Source organism: Macaca fascicularis, chromosome 9 (assembly GCF_037993035.2).
Source record: "Macaca fascicularis isolate 582-1 chromosome 9, T2T-MFA8v1.1".
NCBI classification, from domain to species: Eukaryota; Metazoa; Chordata; class Mammalia; order Primates; family Cercopithecidae; genus Macaca; species Macaca fascicularis.
Window position 1 is genome coordinate 112,175,457 of NC_088383.1, and position 20,223 is coordinate 112,195,679.

At 38.0% G+C, this 20,223-nt stretch overlaps 1 protein-coding gene across 17 annotated transcripts in view; it reads right to left on the minus strand.

Moving 5' to 3' along the window:
• Positions 1–20,223, minus strand: part of NT5C2 (5'-nucleotidase, cytosolic II) — a 195,152-nt gene that overhangs the window by 48,968 nt on the left and 125,961 nt on the right. For 10 of the 17 annotated variants that reach the window (XM_045362224.2, XM_074002629.1, XM_015456633.3 and 7 more), the window contains exons 1-2: positions 16,056–16,108; positions 869–942 (exon numbers count right to left, since the gene is read on the minus strand). The exons of 1 other annotated variant lie outside the window; for it this stretch is intronic. Coding sequence is in view for 6 of the 16 variants with exons in the window: in XM_015456633.3 (XP_015312119.1) it covers positions 869–942; positions 16,056–16,069 (88 nt within the window). In the remaining 10 variants the exon portion in view is untranslated. Of the gene's footprint in view, positions 1–868; positions 943–7,483; positions 7,661–16,055; positions 16,109–20,223 lie in introns of those variants that run through there. 6 more of the 17 variants (XM_045362218.3, XM_005566334.5, XM_005566332.5 and 3 more) reach the window with 2 other exon arrangements.

Consider the following 20,223-nt stretch of genomic DNA (forward strand, 5'->3'; position numbering starts at 1 on the left):
TGGTTCCTGTGCAGTTCGCTGAGAATGACGGCTTCCAGCTTCATCCATGTCCCTGCAAAGGACACAAACTCATTCTTTCTTATGGCTGCGGCTCTAGTTTTTTAAAAGCCTTATACATATTATGTGTGCAATCATTTAAATGGAAAATGAACACATTTCCCATTTGTGTTAATAACAATGTATTGTCTGGGCGTGGTGGCTCACGCCTGTAATCCCAGCACTTTGGGAGGCCAAGCTGGGTAGATCACCTGAGGTCAGGAGTTCGAGATCAGCCTGGCCAACATGGTGAAATCCCATCTCTACTAAAAATACAAAATTTAGCCGGGTATGGTGGCGCACACCTGTAATCCCAGCCACCTGGGAGGCTGAGGAAGGAGAATCGCTTGAACCCAGGAGGTGGAGGTTGCAGTGAGCCAAAATCGCGCCATTGCACTCCAGCCTAGAAGACAAGAGTGAAACTCCGTTCCAAAAAAAAAACTAACATTAAAATTTTTAACTGATACAAGTTTATCTGTGGCAGAGTAAGAGATACAAAATCTCATACCTAAAGAATGGCTAAGAGTAAAAGTCAAAAATGCCCAAATATACGTATCAATGTATGATTTTCCCATATTATTTCTTACCAGGATCTCTAAAATAGTAAAATTTAATACTTTTTCTATCTATGTGTGCAAACTCATGAGCCAAATCTCAAGGATATCTGATAATTTCAATATTCATAAATCTTAGTGGAAGCAATTTGATAATAAAAGCTTCTGGTAGCCAAATACATGATTAAGTCAGCAAATGTTATTTGAATTGCCTACTGTGAACCCACTGTGTTATACCCAAAGCAGCAGTTCTTAAGCAATCAGAAATTGCTACTCACCAGCAAGGGTATAATCCATATCAAAACCAAAACACTTTATCTTTTCCATGGCTAAACTTCGGTTCACAAACACCCTATAGAAAATAATAAAAAATATTATCTCAACACTGGAAAATAAATTCTCAAGTTTAATAAAGTTATTTGGCTATTTTTCTAGGTTTTCTCATTTATTTATTTTTCCAACTGATTTTTTAAACTTTTAAAATTATATATTAAGATGTATAACACAACATGCTGTTTGATATACTTATCTTGATACACATATACACAGTGAAATGATTAATACAAACAAATTAACATACTCATTATCCCATATAGTTACCTTTACGTCTTTTTTTATTTTTTTTGTGGTACAAGTACTTAAAATCTATTGTCTTGACAAATTACCAGTACATAATACAATATTATTAAATATAGCCCTCGTGCTGTACATTAGACATTCATCCAACATATCTGCAACTTTGTACCCTCTGATCTACATCTTTCCATCCTTCCCCCACATTGTTTTTTGTTTTTTGAGGCAGAGTCACTCTGTCACCCAGGCTGGAGTGCAGTGGTACAATCATGACTCACTGCAGCCTCAGCCTCCTAGGCTCAGGAGATCCTCTCACCTCAGCCTCCCGAGCAGCAGGAACTACAGGCACACATCACCTAGCCTGGATAATTTTTTTATTTTTTGTAGAGACAGAGGCTCACCTATGTTGCTCAGGCTGGTCTTGAACTCCTGGGCTCAAGCAACCCTCCCACCTTGGCCTCTCAAAGTCCTGGGATTACAGGCATGAGCCACCACGCCTGGCCTCCAATCACTGTTTTGCTCTTTGTTTCTATGGTTTCCTTTTTTGATTGTTTTTTTAGATTCCACATGTGAAATCATGCAGTATTCTTTGGTGTATCTGGCTTATTTCACTTAGCATAATGTCTTCTAGGTTCGTCAATGGTGTTGCAAACAGAAGAATCTCCTTTTTTACGGCTGAATATTCCATTGTGTGTATATATACCATAATTTCCTTATCTATTCATTCAGCCCATCAACAGATATTTTGTTTTTTTCCATCTCCTGGCTACTCTAAATAATGTTGCAATGAACATGGGAGTGCAGATATCTTTACAAAGTGGTGATTTTACTTCCTTTGGGACTATAACTAGAAGAACTGCTGGGTAATATGGCAGCTCTATTTTCAATTTGTTTAGGAAGCTCTACAGCATTTTCCACGATGGCTGCATCAGTTTACATTGCCACCAACAGTGTACAAAGATTCCCCTTTCACTGCATCCTTGCCAACATTTATTTCTTATCTTTTTGATAAAAGGCATTCTAATAGGTATGAGATGATAACTCATGGTGGTTTTGATTTGCACTCCCCCTGATGATTAATGATGTTAAGCACCTTTTCAAACACCTGTTAGCCATTTGCACGTTTGCTTTGGAGAAATGTCTACGCAGGTCCTTTGCCCGTTTTTGGGTTATTCCTTTTATCGTTACTGTTTGAGGTGCTCATATATTTTAGATATTAATCCCTTATCAGATATATGATTCGCAAACAGTTTCTCCCAATCCATAGGTTGCCTTTTTATTTTGTTGTTTCTCCTTTGCTGTGCAGAAGCTTTTTAGTTTGAGGTAGTCCCGCTTGTTTTTGCTTTTGTTGCCTGTGCTTTTGGTGTCCTAAACAAAAAAAATCACTGCCAAGACCAATGTCAAGCAGCTTTTCCTTTGTTTTCTTTTAGATCTTCTCATTTAAATACCAATATTAAAATCCATAAAAATTATTCAAGGCCGGGAGCAGTGGCTCACACCTGTAATCTCAGCATTTTGGGAGGCCAAGGCAGGCAGATGGCTTTAGCTCAAGAGTTCATGACCAGCCTAGGTAACATGGTGAGACCCCAACTCCACAAAAAATACAGAAATCAGCTGGGGATGGTGGTGTGCACCTGTGGTCCCAGCTACTTGGGAGGCTGAGGTAGGAGGATTGCTTGAGTCTAGGAGATCAAGGCTGTAGTGAGTCAAGATCACACCACTGAACTCCAGCCTGGGTGGGAGAGTGAGACCCTGTTTCCAAAAATCATAACAAATAAATTAAAAATTTAAAAATATTATCCAAGTCTTTCTTATACAGAAAATGAAATCAGATATTATACAAAAATACACAGATTTGTGTATTGTGTCCTGGCATTAAAAATGCCATGTATTCAAGATTTCAAAGAAGACACTCTCCTTTCTAAGTCTGACCCCATAAAATAAGATTACTTTTGGGATTTTATAACTCATTCACTTATTAATTTATAATTTATTTAATAAACAAGTAATTTAAAGCCCACTGAAGATATATAGATTCATTAAATAAATAGCTACTATTATACCCAGATACTGTGATTAAACAAAAGACTGTACCAGCCCTCATGAAACTTATATTGTAATTTACTCTCTTTATCCTTGAGGAACTCAGCCTACTAGAAAGGAGACTTTTAAGTAATTTCAGCAATTCAGTAAGTACTATAAAATCACATGGAGGAGAGAGTACCAGTTGTTTAGAGAGGTCAGGAAAAAATGTTTGAACTGAATCTTAATCAATCAGTAGTTTTCCATTAGGAAAATGCAAGAAAGGCAATGCAGGCAAAATAACCAAGCACAGAAAAGGTTTACAGTAAACTACAGATCATTTATTGTGGCTAGAGTTGAGAAGCTTTCTTTGATTTTGCTTCTGTTTGTTTTCACAGAAACAGGTTTTCCAGGGGGCAAGCATGGGGGAAGGAGCAATAAAAGCTATGGAAGGTTAGCAGGGGTCAAAATCATGAAAATTTTGTAAGCCACATTAGGGAATTTGGACTTTATCCCGCATTTAAGACCAAAATATCAGATTTTAAGGAAATGAAATAATCAGAAAGATCACTATGAAGACATAGGAAAAACTGAACATGTAATAGTATGGTAGATCATCGGCATGATGGTCTTTCAGGGTAAGTTTTAATCATCTTTAAAAATAAGGGCCAGATGTAGTGGCTCACGCCTGTAATCCCAGTACTTTACAAGGCAGGCAGATCGCTTGAGCTCAGGAGTTCGAGACCAGCCTAGGCAACATGTCAAAACCCCATCTCCACAAAAAATACCAAAAAAAAGCTGGGTGTGGTGGCGCACGCCTGTAGTCCCAGTTACTCGGGAAGCTGAAGTGGGATCTCCTGAGCCTCAGAGGCAGAAGCTGCAACGAGCTGAGATTGTACCACTGCACTCCAGCCTGGGTGACAGAGTGAGACCTTGCCACAAACAGAAAAAAAAAGAAGAAAAGCAAGGAAGAGCCAGGCGCAGTGGCTCATGCCTGTAATTCCAGCACTTTGGGAGGCTGAGGTGGGCGAATCACGAGGTCAGGAGTTCAAGACCCGGCTGGCCAACATGGTGAAACCCTGTCTCTACTAAAAATACAAAAATTAGCCGGGCATGGTGGCGCATTCCTGTAATCCCAGCTATTCAGGAGGCTGAGACAGGAGAATTGCTTGAGCCTGGACCCGGGAGGGGGAGGTTGCGGTGAGCCGAGATTGCGCCACTGCACTCCAGCCTGGGCTACAGAGCAAGACTCCGTCATAAAAAAAAAAAAAAAAAAAAAAAAGAAAAGAAAAGAAAGGAGGAAAGGGAAAGGAAAGAGAAAAGAAAGAAAATAAGGTTATCCTTTCCACCTGATCCTCAGCTTGGTAGCCAAAGTTAAAACTGCATGGCTTCTCCTCTTCTGACCAAACCTTTTCTTTGCCTTCATTTCATAAGTAACTATAAGAAATTCGAATGACACAGATCAATGGATCTCAAAACTGCAGTGTACATCAGAATCACAATCACCTAAGTAACTTATTAAAAACAAAAAGCTTGGGCTGGGATCCCCCATCAGTGATCTAGGTCAATGATCTCCAAAGATGAGTAACTGCACTAAGGGATGCAAAAAGCCTCCACTGGGATACAAAAAGAAAATATCAGATCTTCTATTGATATTTACCTCACCATTTAAAAATGCCATATATATATATATATATATATATATATGTTTCTTATTTATTTTCAAGACATAGTCTTACTATGTTGCCCAGGCTGGAGTGCAGTGGTGTGATAATGGCTCACTGCAGCCCCAACCTCCCAGGCTCACGTTATCCTCCTATCTCAGCCTCAACCTCCCAAGTAGCTGGGACCACAGGTACACACCACCATGTCCAGCTATTTTTCTTTTCCTTTTTTTTGGTAGAGACAGCCTTGGAGACTTTTTTTAAAAGGAGTTTGAGACGACCAAGAGTGGTGGCTCACGCCTATAATCCCAGCACTTTGGGAGGCCGAGGTGGGAGGATTGTTTGAGCCCAGGAGTCTGAGACCAGCTGGGCAATACAGTGAGACCCTATCTCTACAAAAAAATAAAAAATTACCCAGGCAGAGTGACACACGCCTGTAGTCTCAGCTACTCAAGAGGCTGAGGCAGGAAGATCACATGAGCCCAGGAGGTCAAAGCTGCAATGAACTGAGACCGCGCCAGTGCACTCTAGCTTGGGCAACAGAGCAAGACCCTGTCTCAAACAAAGAAACAAAAAACACCCTCCAACCTCCAACCCCCAAACATATCACCTTCTAATATTTCATCAAATATCACCCCGCTATTATTGATAAAAGCATCTACTTTATTATATTTTCCCAGTTACATAAACCCTTTTGAAAGTATAACAGGGATAAAAGACAAAATAATGGTTGTAACTCTAGAAACTAAATGTTACTACTGAAGGCTTTTCAAACAGATTCTTAATTGAGGCTAGAGAGCCAACTGGATCAAATCCTTGATCAGGCCCTAACAGCTGACATGCCTAAAATATTCCATGGGAATACAAGCAGGAATGGATTGGGGACGATTTTTTCCCTTGTGATACAATCCAGGACAGAAGTATGTGGAACCACATAATAAAAGAAACAGCTTTGACTCTCATAGAAGAAAGATGCTAGCTGGCTTCAGGCACAGCTAACATTACAGGAAAAAAGAGATTTTGCTGCTAATGTCACTCAATCAGTGCTTAAGAAACTGTCAACAGTCCCAGCCAAGTACCAGTTTCTTTCTTTGTTAGAAAAGAGATCAAGCTTATACTGTCATGAAAATCTATCAAATCACATATGTATATTTTTAAGGATTCAAAGATTATAATGTACCTTTATTATCTATGTAAACTCAAGGAATAATATATTTCAGGAATATGAAAATCTGGTTTTGCCAAAATAATCATTGGTAAATATCCATCAAATTGCACTTCTCATCTCTTTAACCTAGTCACATTAACTATTCAATCAACACACTTATTGTCTACTATAAAGCAGATACCATTTTGTGACATGTGTCATAGAAGCTGTTCTTTAGGGAGCAGAGCTAGGACAGATTTTGTAAGAGTCTAAAATTAGGAAATAAGATGTTTTCCTATGAAGTTCTACCAAATATCCTTTATCTTTCCATTTTCATTCAAAATAGGTGCTCTAACCACAAAAGCAATTCCTGAACTTAGAAACAATCACTCCTGTCTCCCTCTCAATTCATTTCTATTATGTTTATAAAAATGAAAAGCCTCACATATATTCTCATCTTTCCTTTTCTTTCCCTAATTTAGGCTACAAAACATGAGGGGAGGGACAATGTGGAATTAAATCTAATTTGTTGTATGCATATCTAAAGTGCATAAGCAAAGCTATAATGGCAAAATAGAACAGCTGTATTATAGAGAACTGCAATAAACCAAATATAGTTATTTGGCCATACATGCCACAGTTTACAAAGATAATAAACATCCAAATGCTTAAAGTATGCACTGACTTCAGCACAGAGGCAGCCTTAAAGCATGAAATACCATGTTTCCAGGATACAGTCTTCAAGAGAAATGAATCTCCTGGTCTCAAAGTAATGACTACTCTTAACTGAGGTTTTAGCAAAACAAAGTGTTAGGTACTATATCAACTAAAAGGTACTATATCAATTACAAGGCTGGCCCACTGCCCCATCATACATTTCAAAACAAAAAGATTTATCTGTTTGAGGAATCCAAAAATTTCTACTGGTCTCAGGACCTTGACTGTACCTTTGCCAATGCCAGTTTACTGTGTCACATTTCTAAATTATTAACGAGTGGAACATACTCCACCCCTGTGTTCAAGAGTTTGAACATATCTGAGAAATTAACTTCCTGAAGCTTGCTTTTAAAAAAGCACAAACTTGCCACCCTAGAAAGCATGACTAAACTAAGCATCCAATCTCAAAGCACAATTAACCAGCAATTCCAACATACTAAGTCTTTTGTAAGTTGCAGATTTGAGCATTAACAAGAAAAACAATCTCTAGGTGACAGGAACACTATAAAACCAAGCACAGACTTCAATATAAAGACAAACGTAACAGCTTTTATTATCATATCCCACAGCAGTTAAGACATTAAACTTGAATAAACTCTATCCAAGTTAATATAAACTGTAAGAAATAGAGCCATTAATATAATGTGCTTTATAAACAGGAATATTCTCACACTTAAGTAACATGAACATGCAATGTATTAAATTTGAAATTTTGTAAATAGCAATCTTAATGGCTTTGAGATTTAACTTGCAATTCAAAGCAGTATTACCTCATCTGTCACTGGTTGCCGTTTTGAAAAGTGTAAAACTATCTGAGTCAATTAGTTCTTGAAGTCACATAACAAAATTCTTCATAAAGTCCATAGTATAGTTTTTTTGTGACTTAACTTCAAGAAGTTTAGCCTGAATCAGGCCCCTCAAAACCACGTGTCTTCCGAGACAGTGCTGGAGAAAACACCTCTGTGTCTAATTTAACTTGTCACTGGATATCACTGTTGCTCCACACAAATCCATTTGGAATAGAATTTCTTTGGCAATGATGAACTTTATCTGTAACTCCTCCCCTTGCCTAGGAGTCACAATTTCCTGGCCAAGTGCCCAATGACAGTTAGTGCAACAACAAATGAGACTAAGGATTCAAGTATAAAATCTTCTTAGGCATCTGTTTTCCTTATGGGCTTGCATAATTATACATTGAAAATTTGCTACAATCAAGAAAAGAAAAAGTTACAAGTGCTTTTTGAGAGGGCAAATTGAAATTATGAACTAAAAAGTACATGTCTGTATATATGCATATTTTTACTTAATAGAAAATGCTATAATGTGGTTTTTTGTTGAAAATCCAACCTCCAAACTAGTTCCTATTTCTGCTACGGGCAATCCCATTTTCCCACTCAAGCTTAAAATCTAGTTATTACCTTTTGATTCTTTCCTCTTCTTCAAATCCACATCCAATCATCTCATGTGCCTTCATTTAAATTACCAAACGTCTCTGGAATCCAATCTTCCATTCAATTCACAGTGCTAACAACATGTCCAGGTCCTCATTACTCCAACAATCATCTCCCAATTGCTCTGCCCTCACACTAATGCCAAATTAATTGCTTTGAAGTAGTGCTACTCAAAGCATGGTCCACAGACCAATGCTAGCTTATGAACATTTGTTACCAACCCATGACATGACACGTACAGAAATTTTAAGCATTTGGAAACTTTTATAGTAATTTGACAGAGAAATTTTGTTTGTTGAATGTAGTAATAAAAAAGGTAGGCTTACATTGTGTCTTCATTTTTCTTGAGTCATTTTTATTTTATAAATGTGTCCATTTGAAACAGATTGGAAAAAAGTTGTTTATAAACTGGTCCTCCCTCACAGATAGTTTGAGAAGCACTGTCCTAAAGCCCCGATCTAATCATATCACTCTCTTAAGAACTTTTAGTCATCGCTCACTATCTTCCCAATTAATAAATTGCAAATTCTTGGATCTTCAAGTTCAAAATCTTTCACCATTTTGTCAAAATCAGTTTGATCTTACGTTGTGCCACATCATGCACCTTTGGCTGTAGTAAACAAAGTGAGCTACTTGTATATACGCCCTAAGGCTTTGTTTATATTCTTTTCCCTATACTTAAAAGGGCCACCTCAGTTATCTCTAATTATTCAAGACCCTGCATCTCAAGTGATTTTGTCAAGGAACTATCAATATTCTGGTTGTACCACAGAACTATGTAACAGTAATGTCTCTGGATCTCATTACTTTTCTACTTAATGAAAGAAACTGCATCAACAACTAAAATTCTATAAAGTTGTGACCCAAATGAGAGTTTTAAATATTCAAAATTCCCTATTTTGACACTATATGTTGTCATATACATAAAATATGGCAGTTCTCTTATTCTTTACAGGATTATAAACTTTGAGACCAGGATTTATAATCTTCCCAACACCTAACATAGGGCCTTGTAATAGCAGACACAATATTTAACTGAACTAAAAATTAAGCTTAAACTAGAAACTTAATAGGGGTTGGTCATTGCCAGAGGCTGTGGGGAGGAGGGAACGGGGAGTTTCTGCTATTGGGTACAGGGTTTCTTGTGGGGGTAATGAAATGTTCTAAAATTAGATAGCGGTATTGGTTGCACAACTCTGTAAATATACTAAAACCATCGAATTGTATGCTTTAAAAGGATGAATTGAATGGTATGTGAATTGTATCTCAATAAAGTTGTTATTTAAAAAAAAGTAACAGGAAGACCTCAGTCTGCCATTATGTCTCCATCCTTCGTAAAAAGTATGCTTAATGATATAAAAAATATTATAGGTAAGAACTTTATGAAATGGATTCTTAAAAATTCAAAGCTCAAATACCATGGACATACAGACACAACAAGAAATTTTGGGTTAGATTCTAAAAGCAACAGACATCTAGTAGCATTTGTTCTGCTTTCATAAATTCTAACCAATAACTTCTTACTAATTTGTTTTAACATTTTCCCTGAGGAACATCAAGAGGGATACATTTTGTTTATCAGATTGTGTCAAGAGAAGAGCAGTGGCTAGGCATGGTGGCTCATGCCTGTAATCCCAGCACTTTGGGAGGCAGAGGCAGGCGGATCAAGAGGTCAGGAGATCAAGACCATCCTGGCTAACATGGTGAAACCCCATCTCTACTAAAAAATACAAAAAATTAGCCGGGCGTGGTGGCAGGCACCTGTAGTCCCAGCTACTCGGGAGGCTGAAGCAGGAGAATGGCATGAACTCGGGAGGCAGATCTTGCAGTGAGCCAAGATCGTGCCACTGCACTCCAGCCTGGGCAACAGAGCAAGACTCTATCTCAAAAAAAAAAAAAAAAGAGAGAGAGAGAGGACAGCAGCCTGTGCATTAAAAATCTGAACAGTGCTCACCTCGGCAGCACATACACTAGAAATCTGAACCAATGTGTTATCACTTATAAAACATAAATTAATTATAATACTCATTTTACTCACCCATACACTCAATATTTAAAAGTTCCAGATTTTTGGAAAGTCAGTATGGAGACATACATAGAACAAAATTTAAGATGATTAAGATTTAAAATGCCATCAATTATAAAATGTACCCATATTATATACCAGTAAGAAAAGGGGGAAAATGCCAAGTCAGAGCCCAGTAGGAGATTCCACAAAAAGCTAAGATATCAAAAGGGATATACCCATATTATGAGGATAAGGGAGAAATACATCTACAACACACAAGGGCCCACAAAGAAACCTGTACATCTCAGCCTTGATTGTACATCTCTTTTCTATTTTGTACTGAGTCCAGGGAGGGGGAAAAATCTCTGCCTGAGAATTTGAACAAGTCAGTCTTGTAGGTTGTGCTCTGAATTTATACTACCAGGATGGTTGATATTTTCCCCAGGTGACCGAAAGAAGCGAAAGCAAATCCTCTCTGGAAGAACTCAATTTGAATTCTAGGTGGTATACTGCCAGATACAGCCCAGTTTCTGAGATGTTTAAATGTAAAAGAAGGTCTATCTTGGCCGGGCGCGGTGGCTCACGCCTGTAATCCCAGCACTTTGGGAGGCCGAGGCGGGCGGATCACAAGGTCAGGAGATCGAGACCACGGTGAAACCCCGTCTCTACTAAAAATACAAAAAATTAGCCGGGCGCGGTTGTGGGCGCCTGTAGTCCCAGCTACTCGGGAGGCTGAGGCAGGAGAATGGCGTGAACCCGGGAGGCGGAGCTTGCAGTGAGCCGAGATCGCGCCACTGCACTCCAGCCTGGGCGACAGAGCGAGACTCCGTCTCAAAAAAAAAAAAAAAAAAAAAAAAGAAGGTCTATCTTAAAAATGACAAGATAATAGGACTACTGATGATAATGTAGACTCTCTTTCCACCAAAGATTTTAAAGCACACTTCAAGGAGATTCATCAAAAATATTTAAGGAAAGACATTAAAATTCCCTTCACCTTCATTCTCAAATGAAGAAACTGTGATAATGGGAGCACGATGGTAGGAAATATAAGAGAGGGCTGACTACCAAATCAGAGAGATACAGAAATTATGGGAGAAACCAGGACAATACTAGTACTTCTAAGAATACATTTACTACTCTAAAACCTCGGTCTAATTAAGCATAGGTTTTTCCAATCCCTTTTTCCCTATTTTCCTCTAAATTGTTTTTCCCTTTTTCTTTACAATTTTTGAAAGACCAGTGTATAGAGGATCATTCATAAAACATAGCAACATTGCAGGGTTAAACTCTGTGTGACAGAAATTAGAGAAGAAAATATGGTTATCCATGTTAGTGTAAGGCCAAATTAACAAGTGTACTTTGCCTATACTGGAAGAAAGGTCAAAACTCAGAATTTAAAATAAAAACAAATAATAAAATTCATTTTGGCCTTTTATCTAAAAGACAGCAACTCTCGTAATTTAAAAAAAAAATAAAAATAAAAAAGGCACTTTAACAACTCCAGAGGGCTAATTCAATCATGACACTGCAAAGACAGTATATTTTCTCCTGCATTACACATCCTAGGAGCACCCATATTTTCCCAGATATCCCTTTGAATATGAATAATCAACAACCACTTTATTTACAAAATTTTAAATCAGCAGGATGAGGAGCTTCTCAAGTCTCATTCCTCCACCAACTTTACCAAGGTATCATTTACTTAAAATAACATTCACCCGGCCGGGCGCGGTGGCTCAAGCCTGTAATCCCAGCACTTTGGGAGGCCGAGACGGGCGGATCACGAGGTCAGGAGATCGAGACCATCCTGGCTAACACAGTGAAACCCCGTCTCTACTAAAAAATACAAAAAAAAAAAAAAAAAAAAACTAGCCGGGTGACGTGGCGGGCGCCTGTAGTCCCAGCTACTCGGGAGGCTGAGGCAGGAGAATGGCGTGAACCCAGAAGGCGGAGTTTGCAGTGAGCTGAGATCCGGCCACTGCATTCCAGCCTGGGCAACAGAGCGAGACTCCGTCTCAAAAATAAAAATAAAAATAAAAAAATAACATTCACCCACTTTAAATGAAAATTTTGGTGAGTCTGATAACGGTATACACTCATGCAACAACTACTACAATCAAGATGTAGAATATTTTCTTCAATCCAAAAAATTCCTTCATGTTCTTTTGCAATACCCTCCCCAGCCCTTGGTCCTGAGCTACCACTAGTACTTTCTGTCACTGCAGTTTTCCTATAAATGGAATCAAGTATTATTTTGTCATGTGTCTGGCTTACTTAGCAATACTTGCAAGATTCATCCATGTTGCTGCATATATGATTAGTTCTTTTATTCCTGAGTTATTTCATTGTGTGGATATACCACAATTTGTTTATCCATTCAGTTAATGGACATTCGGTTTGTTTCCAGCTTTTGACTACTATAAATGATGCTGCTACAAACAGTCACATACAAATGTATGTGGGCATCCTTTCATCTCTTGGGTAAATATCTAAAAGTGGAATTACTAGGTCATATGTTAAGCATATGTTTAACTTAAAAAGACATTGCCAAAACTCTTTTCTCTTTTGCCCTCTTATTAGGAATGCATGAGAGTTACCATTGCTCCACACTGTCAGCGTTTTTTATTGTAGGCATTTTAGTGTGTGCGCAGTGGTATCTCACTCTAGTTTTAATTTGTATTTCCCTAATGACCAATAACATCTTTTCAAATCCAATTTTGTGAAGCATCAATTCAAATCTTTTGCCTGTTTTTAAACTGGGTTGTTTTACTATTGAATTACAAGAGTTCTTCATATATTTTGGATCCAAGTCTTTTATCAGATATAAATATATTCAGAATATTTTCTCCCAGTCTGCGGCTTGCCTTTAAATATTCTTTTTTTTTTTTTTTTTTTGAGGTGGAGTCTCGCTCTGTCACCCAGGCTGGAGTGCAGTGGCCCAATCTCGGCTCACTGCAAGCTCCACTTCCCAGGTTCACAACATTCTCCTGCCTCAGCCTCCCGAGTAGCTGGGACTACAGGCACCTGCCACCACATCTGGCTAATTTTTGTATTTCTAGTACAGATGGAGTTTCACCGTGTTAGCCAGGATGGTCTCGATCTCCTGACCTCGTGATATGCCCACCTCAGCCTCCCAAAGTGCTGGGATTACAGGCATGAGCCACCGTGCCTGGCCACCTTTAAATATTCTTAATGATGTCTTTAAAGAAACAGAAATTTGATTTTTTGAATTTTGATGAAGCTCAACTTATCAATTTTGTCTAATAATTTTAATTCAGTTTACCTAAGAAATCTGTACCTCATTCAGGGTCACAAAGATTATATTTAGGTCTATGATCCATTTTGTGTTATTTTAATGTACGGTTTGAAGTAAAGGTCAAGGGTCAAGGTTCTTTTTTTTTTTTCCTATATGAATATTCAGTTGTTCCAGTAAATTTATTAAAAACACTAGCCTCTCCTGGCTGAGCGCGGTAGCTCACGTCTGTAATCCCCAGCACTTTGGGAGGCCAAGGTGGGTGGATCTTCTGAGGTCAGGAGATCGAGACCAGCCTGACCATCATGGAGAAATCCTGTCTCTACTAAAAATACAAAATTAGCCAGGCGTGGTGGTGCGTGCCTGTAATCCCAGCTACTCAGGAAGACTGAGGCAGGAGAATCACTTGAACCTAGGAGGTGGAGGTTGCGGTGAGCCAAGATTGCGCCATTGCACTCCAGTATGGGCAACAAGAGTGAAACTTGTTCTTAAAAAAACAAACAAACTTGGCTGGGCACGGTGGCTCACGCCTGTAATCCCAGCACTTTGGGAGGCCGAGACGGGCGGATCACGAGGTCAGGAGATCGAGACCATCCTGGCTAGCACAGTGAAACCACGTCTCTACTAAAAAATACAAAAAAATTAGCCGGGCGAGGTGGCGGGCGCCTGTAGTCCCAGCTACTCGGGAGGCTGAGGCAGGAGAATGGCGTGAACCTGGGAGGCGGAGCTTGCAGTGAGCTGAGATCCGGCCACTGTACTCCAGCCTGGGCGACAGAGCGAGACTCCGTCTCAACAAAACAAAACAAACAAACAAACAAACAAACAAACACTAGGCTCCCGCCATTGAATTAGCTTAACTTCATTGCTGAAAATCAATTGATTATATATGTGTGGGTCTATGAACTCCCCATTTGGTTCCATAATCTATATGCCTATCTTAACACTAATATCACACTGTCTTAATTACCATAGGTCTACATAAAGCTCAAGTATAATTTTTGGTGATTTAACTCTATTAACAGTCTTTTCCTATTACTATTAGGGAAATATTTCATAGCTATTAGATGATAACACGGTACCAAATGTCAATATCGCACTTATGAAAATGGTAAATGTAAGAATTTTTTTCATCCCAAAGCACAAAATGTATCCATTTATTTCTAAAGATAGCATAGAGAATAAAACTTAATTGATTTCATTTATATACTCCACATACTTCAAATGCACTTATTATCCATTCAGACAGAACAGGCATTGCCCCAGAGGTTCCTGTAAATAAACCTAAAAAAAAGTCTCTGCCCTTATAGTGTACTAGTGGGGTAATATAGGTCCCTTCAACTTTCTCTAACTAACCAAATCTATCATACACTTTACCATGGGTAAAAACTAGTACTAACTACTTCCAAGAACTTTAACCGCATCTAGAAATACAATTCATCTTAAATCTACAAACTATAATAGCTTTATAAACAACCCTGTGTACAAGACTGACAAATATACTAGCACCTGTGATAGTCCTTATCATAAAAATGGTTTAACAACTACCTATCTATAGCCAGTGATAGAAGGAAATATACCAACCTAAAAAGGCAGTCCTTTAAGAAAATATACCAATCTAAAACGGCAGCCCTTTCATAACTTTCACATTTAAAAGAAACCTCAAATTTCTAGTGATGTCATAAAAGGTCTAAAAATAATACAGATTTACTTATACCCCTGGTTGTTCTCGTTATTCAATAATGAAGTTTAAAAATAGTAGTAAAGTGGGCCAATTTTATTTTGTTCATAATCAATACATGATTAGATTAAAATAAGTTGTAAATGTGAGGCTCTGGAGCCACTTCAAATTTTCTTACAGAACAAAAGAACTAGAAAATAATAGATTCCAGAAAAATAAAAACTAAACTTTTACTGTATTTTTAAAGAATTTTTGGAAAGATTTATGTCCTATTTTATCAAAAGAAACATCTCTCTAAAATTAACCAGGTCTAGTTATGCCTGAAGGCTAGAAATGAAATAACTAACAGTATGTAGTTATTAACATCACTTATTATAGTGGTCACAAATAGAGAATCAGTAATAATTCAGACTCTGAAGCATAAGAGAAAATAATATAAAAACAACAGAGAACTATCTTATATTGCAAAGCAAATTAGAATAGGGAATTCTACTCTAAATTATTTTTTGCCTCACTTCCTAGAAACAAACAAAATCATAGGCTGTTTTTCACTAAATATTTCACACCATTTTCTAAAGGTACAACTTATTTAAAACGCCTTTGAATTTGTAAGCTTCCCTCAATTCTTCAGTAAACCACCATTCGCTTCCAATCTTGATAAATACACTCTGCAGGAAAACAAAATGAATTTACCACAGAGTAAACAAAGTACTTATATCTTACAAAATTCCTATTAAGATTACCCTTACTCAATGCTGTCTTTCAAAACAACAACAGCAACTTTACAGTAGATTACACATGAAACCCTGTAAGATTTGGGATGAATTTCTTTTAATCTCTGCCTCTACCTCCACCCTCGGACTGGTAGCGCTGCTTATTAATCTTTTAATTCACTCAGATGACACCTCTTCACTGAGAAAAATGAAAGAGAAAGAATAATAAAATCACTTACCCTTCCTTAGACATTCTCAAAGATCTACTTCCTCTGGATGAGAATACAGGATCAACAAACAAGCTTCACTGATCTCTTGAGAACTGTAGCTCATTTGTTAAAGCACAGAGAACTCAGGCCCTGAGAGGCCCAACACATTTGGGCACAATGCCGAACCCTAACTAGGCAATATCTCAGTGACCAATATCCTCAGCTTTAAATACTTGAAAACTTAAGAATAATTTTTTAAAAATTTCGAGACTAGGAAAAATAACTAATGGCCTGAACTGTTTAAGGCTGGCCAGTTAAGGAAGGAGACAATCCAAATGGCAAGTTCCCGTAAGAGACACGAATCGTTACTGGCAAACACAGAAAAAGCAAATTTACCCCCTAATGAGGCCCTCCAACAGTACGCAAACAATGTGAGTTTCACAGAATCAAGCAGCCCTGGTCGGTCAAAATCATTTTTAGTTTACTCTGGGAGCAAAAAACACAGGATAAATAATTTTATGTTTTAATTATTAGTTTAGTTATTTCCTCCCTCAGAAAATGAACAATGTGAATTACAAGAGAAGGAAGTATGTGCCGATCATATTACAGGAGGAACCTAAAGTATTTCCACAGTGAGGTTATTTTTTTTCTGATTTCATTAACTGCTTTTAAACAAAACATCTGTGTTCACAAATATTTCACTTAATCGCCTGAAAATTTCAGCTCATGTGAAAAGATATTTACAGATCCTTGGCATATGGGGGATAAATCCAGAACATTCTAAAGGTTAATGCCAAATCTCAGAGCAAATTGAGCTTTGAAAAAAAATCTGTAACATTCCTGCCTCCTGACCAATATAATGCATAGGGAAGAAATAAATAAGTCTGCTAAAGTCTAAGAACGTTGAGATGGCAAATAAATCCTCCTAGTGGTGGTTCAAATTAAAAATAAAATACATGTATCTTAAAGAACTACTACTTGAATTAAGGCTTAAAATTTTAAAAAGCTTTATCCCTTTAAATATTACCTAACTATCTTACCATAAAGCTTCTATTTGTTATTAAAATGTTTAAATAGTTACTAAGTAATTAAAAGCACTACTAAATACTATAAACTTAAATGTAAGGATAAAAGACTTTAAGGTAGAAAACATAAAAAAGAAAAAAACAGAAGAAAATTATTTTCAGTTTATTTAGAAAAGCAGTATGGTGTAACGGAAAGATCATGGGCACTAGAAGAACTAAGGCTTAAATTCCAGCTCCTCCACTTTCTGGCTTTGGAACTTTGAATAAGTTACTTAACCTAAGCCTGAGCGTTTTAATCTATAAAAGGGAAGATAACATCTGGTAGGGATGTTGTCCGTCATATGTAAGCATTCCAAGAACTACTATTGAGGGTAGGGGAACAGGAAAAGCAACTGGATTATCAGGCATTGCCTCATTAATATATCTCTTGGGAAATACTTTTTAAAAAAATTTAAATCTCAAGTTTTACACAAATATGAAGGATTTCCATTGACTATCCTCAAAGCAAATTCCATAACTACAAGAATACAAATTGAATATGGAAAAATGATCTAATCCTTAAGGGTGCCAACTTCCCATGGATTCCCTAGATTTTCAGCTTGTGGTATCACAGCTCAGTGCAGTGGAAATAAATGTAATTACTATTTTAAGACTTTACTACTGGCAAAGACAAAGGAAAACAAAAATTCTCACTTGAACTGAGGGTACACACTTATAGGAGCTTCCTGTGCAAAAGGTAAGGCATTGTCTAAAGATGACTAGCTCTTTCAAACTCCATGCATATATTAAACAAATACTTACTGAATGTCTGTGTGCCAGTTACCAGTAATACAAAGATACACTTGGCAGTCCTTGATTTTAAGAAGCTAGTGAGAAGGTCCATTCAAAAGCAGTTATGAAGTAGTGTATAATACTAGTATTGGAGATACGTACAACAGAGAGGGACATATAGATCCTCTTGGCTGAGTCTTTTTGAAAGTTAGGATGAGATACTGTTTTTTAAAACTAACACTGTGCTAAGCTCTTTATTACCTCATCTAATCCTTACAGTAACTCTATGAGGTAGAAGTTATTCCAGTTTCAAAGACGACAAAATTAAAATTTACAAAAGTTAAATGCTGTGATTCTAAAGAAATGGAACAATCCAAAATGCCAACCGTAGGCCCATGATCTTAATCACCATGCTAAAAGTATTAGCAGCAAGCTAAGAGGAAAAGAGGTCTCCAACAGAAGAGGAACCATGAACAAAAAGCAAAATGACATAAATATCATGATGTGTGAATAAAAACAAAGCTATGAGCCTGGGAAGTCAAGGCTGCAGTGAGCCATGATCACGCCACTGCACTCCAGCCTGGGTGACAGAGTGAGACCCAGTCTCAGAGGAAAAAATAAAGCTAGATACAGTTGAGTTGACAGAACACAGAATCTGAGGAAGAGAACTGCTCAACACACAAGTGGACAGAAAAAGATCAGTCTTAGAGAGTCTTAGTGGGGTTAAAATTTATCCTGTTGCATGCTCGATGTGATATCACTAAAGGTTCTAAGCAGGATTCTAACATAATTTAAAAAATGAATTTGGCCAAGTGCCATGGCTCACACCTGTAACCCCAGCGACTCAGGAGGCAGAACTGGGAGGACTGCTTGAGGCCAAGAGTTTTAGACCAGCATGGGCAACATACAAGATCCTGTCTCTACAAAAAAATTTTACAAATTAGCCAGGTATGGTGGCATGCACCTGTAGTCCCAGGTACTCGGGAGGCTGAGGTGTGAGGATTACTTGCGCTCAAGGTGACCGGAGTGACTTATGACCATGCCATTACACTCCAGCCTGAGCAACAGAGTGACACTCCATCTCTTGAAAAAAAAATTTTTTTGAGGAGGACAAGGCTGAAGGTGTGGAGACCTACAGGGGATACTGCCATAATCTAGGACAGTGATAACAAGGGCCTGGACTACAGCAATACTATCAGGAATGAAAAGGCCAGAGTCTAGAAATAATTAGATTCATTTTAAAGTATGCATGTGTGCTTAAATAAGACATTAAAATTTGAGCATGATGACTGTATTATTTCTCACTTCTTGGATCTATAGTTGTAATATTTAGAAATGCTTCCTAATGGATGTAGTAACAATTAAAGTTCTCTTTTAAAAAGCTTTCAAGGGGCCACGCGAGGTGGCTCATACCTGTAATCCCAGCACTTTGGGAAGCTGAGGCAGGTGGATCACCTGAGGTCAGGAGTTCGAAGACCAGCCCAGCCAACGTGGCGAAACCCCATCTCTACTAAAAAGACAAAATTAGCCGGGCGTGGTGGCGCATGCCTATAATCCCAGCTACTCAGGAGGCTGAGGCAGGAGAATCGCTTGAACTCAGGCGGAGGTTGCGGTGAGCTGAAATTGTGCCATTGCACTCCAGCCTGGGCAACAAGAGCAAAACTCCGTCTCAAAAAAAAAAAAAAAAAAAAAAAGCTTTCAAGGGCCAGGCATGGTGGCTCATGCCTGTAATCCCAGCACTTTGGGAGGCTGAGGCAGGAAAATCATGAGGTCAGTAGATCAAGACCATCCTGGCTAGCACAGTGAAACCCTATCTCTACTAAAAATAGAAAAACTTAACCAGGTGTGATGGCACGCACCTGTAATCCCAGCTACTCGGGAGGCTGAGGCAGGAGAATCACTTGAACCTAGGAGGCAGATGTTGCAGTGAGCTGAGATCACGCCACTGCACTCCAGCCTGGGTGACAGGGTGAGACTGCATCTCAGAAAGAAAAAAAAAAGCTTTCAAAGGGAGGTGGTTGGAAATAGGAATATAAGTCAGGTCTTACAACTCTTAGAACAAAGTTCACTAAGATTTAAATGTTTAATATATAACTAGAAACTACAAAAAGTGACACAGCAGATTGGAAAAAATATTCCAAAATGAAATGCTGAAACAAAAAAAAATATGTAAATCAAAATTTTTAAATGTGATTAATAGATTTCACAACAGATCAGACCCAACTAAAAAGAGAATTAGTGAACTGGAAGATAGGTCAGGAAAAACTTTGCAGAATGCGACACAGAGGAAAAAAAAGGATGGAAAATACAAAAGGATGAGAAGAAAAGACACCGTCCCAATCTACCATATGCTTATTAGGGTTCAGAAGGAAAGGAGAAACAGGGCAGGAACAATATATGAA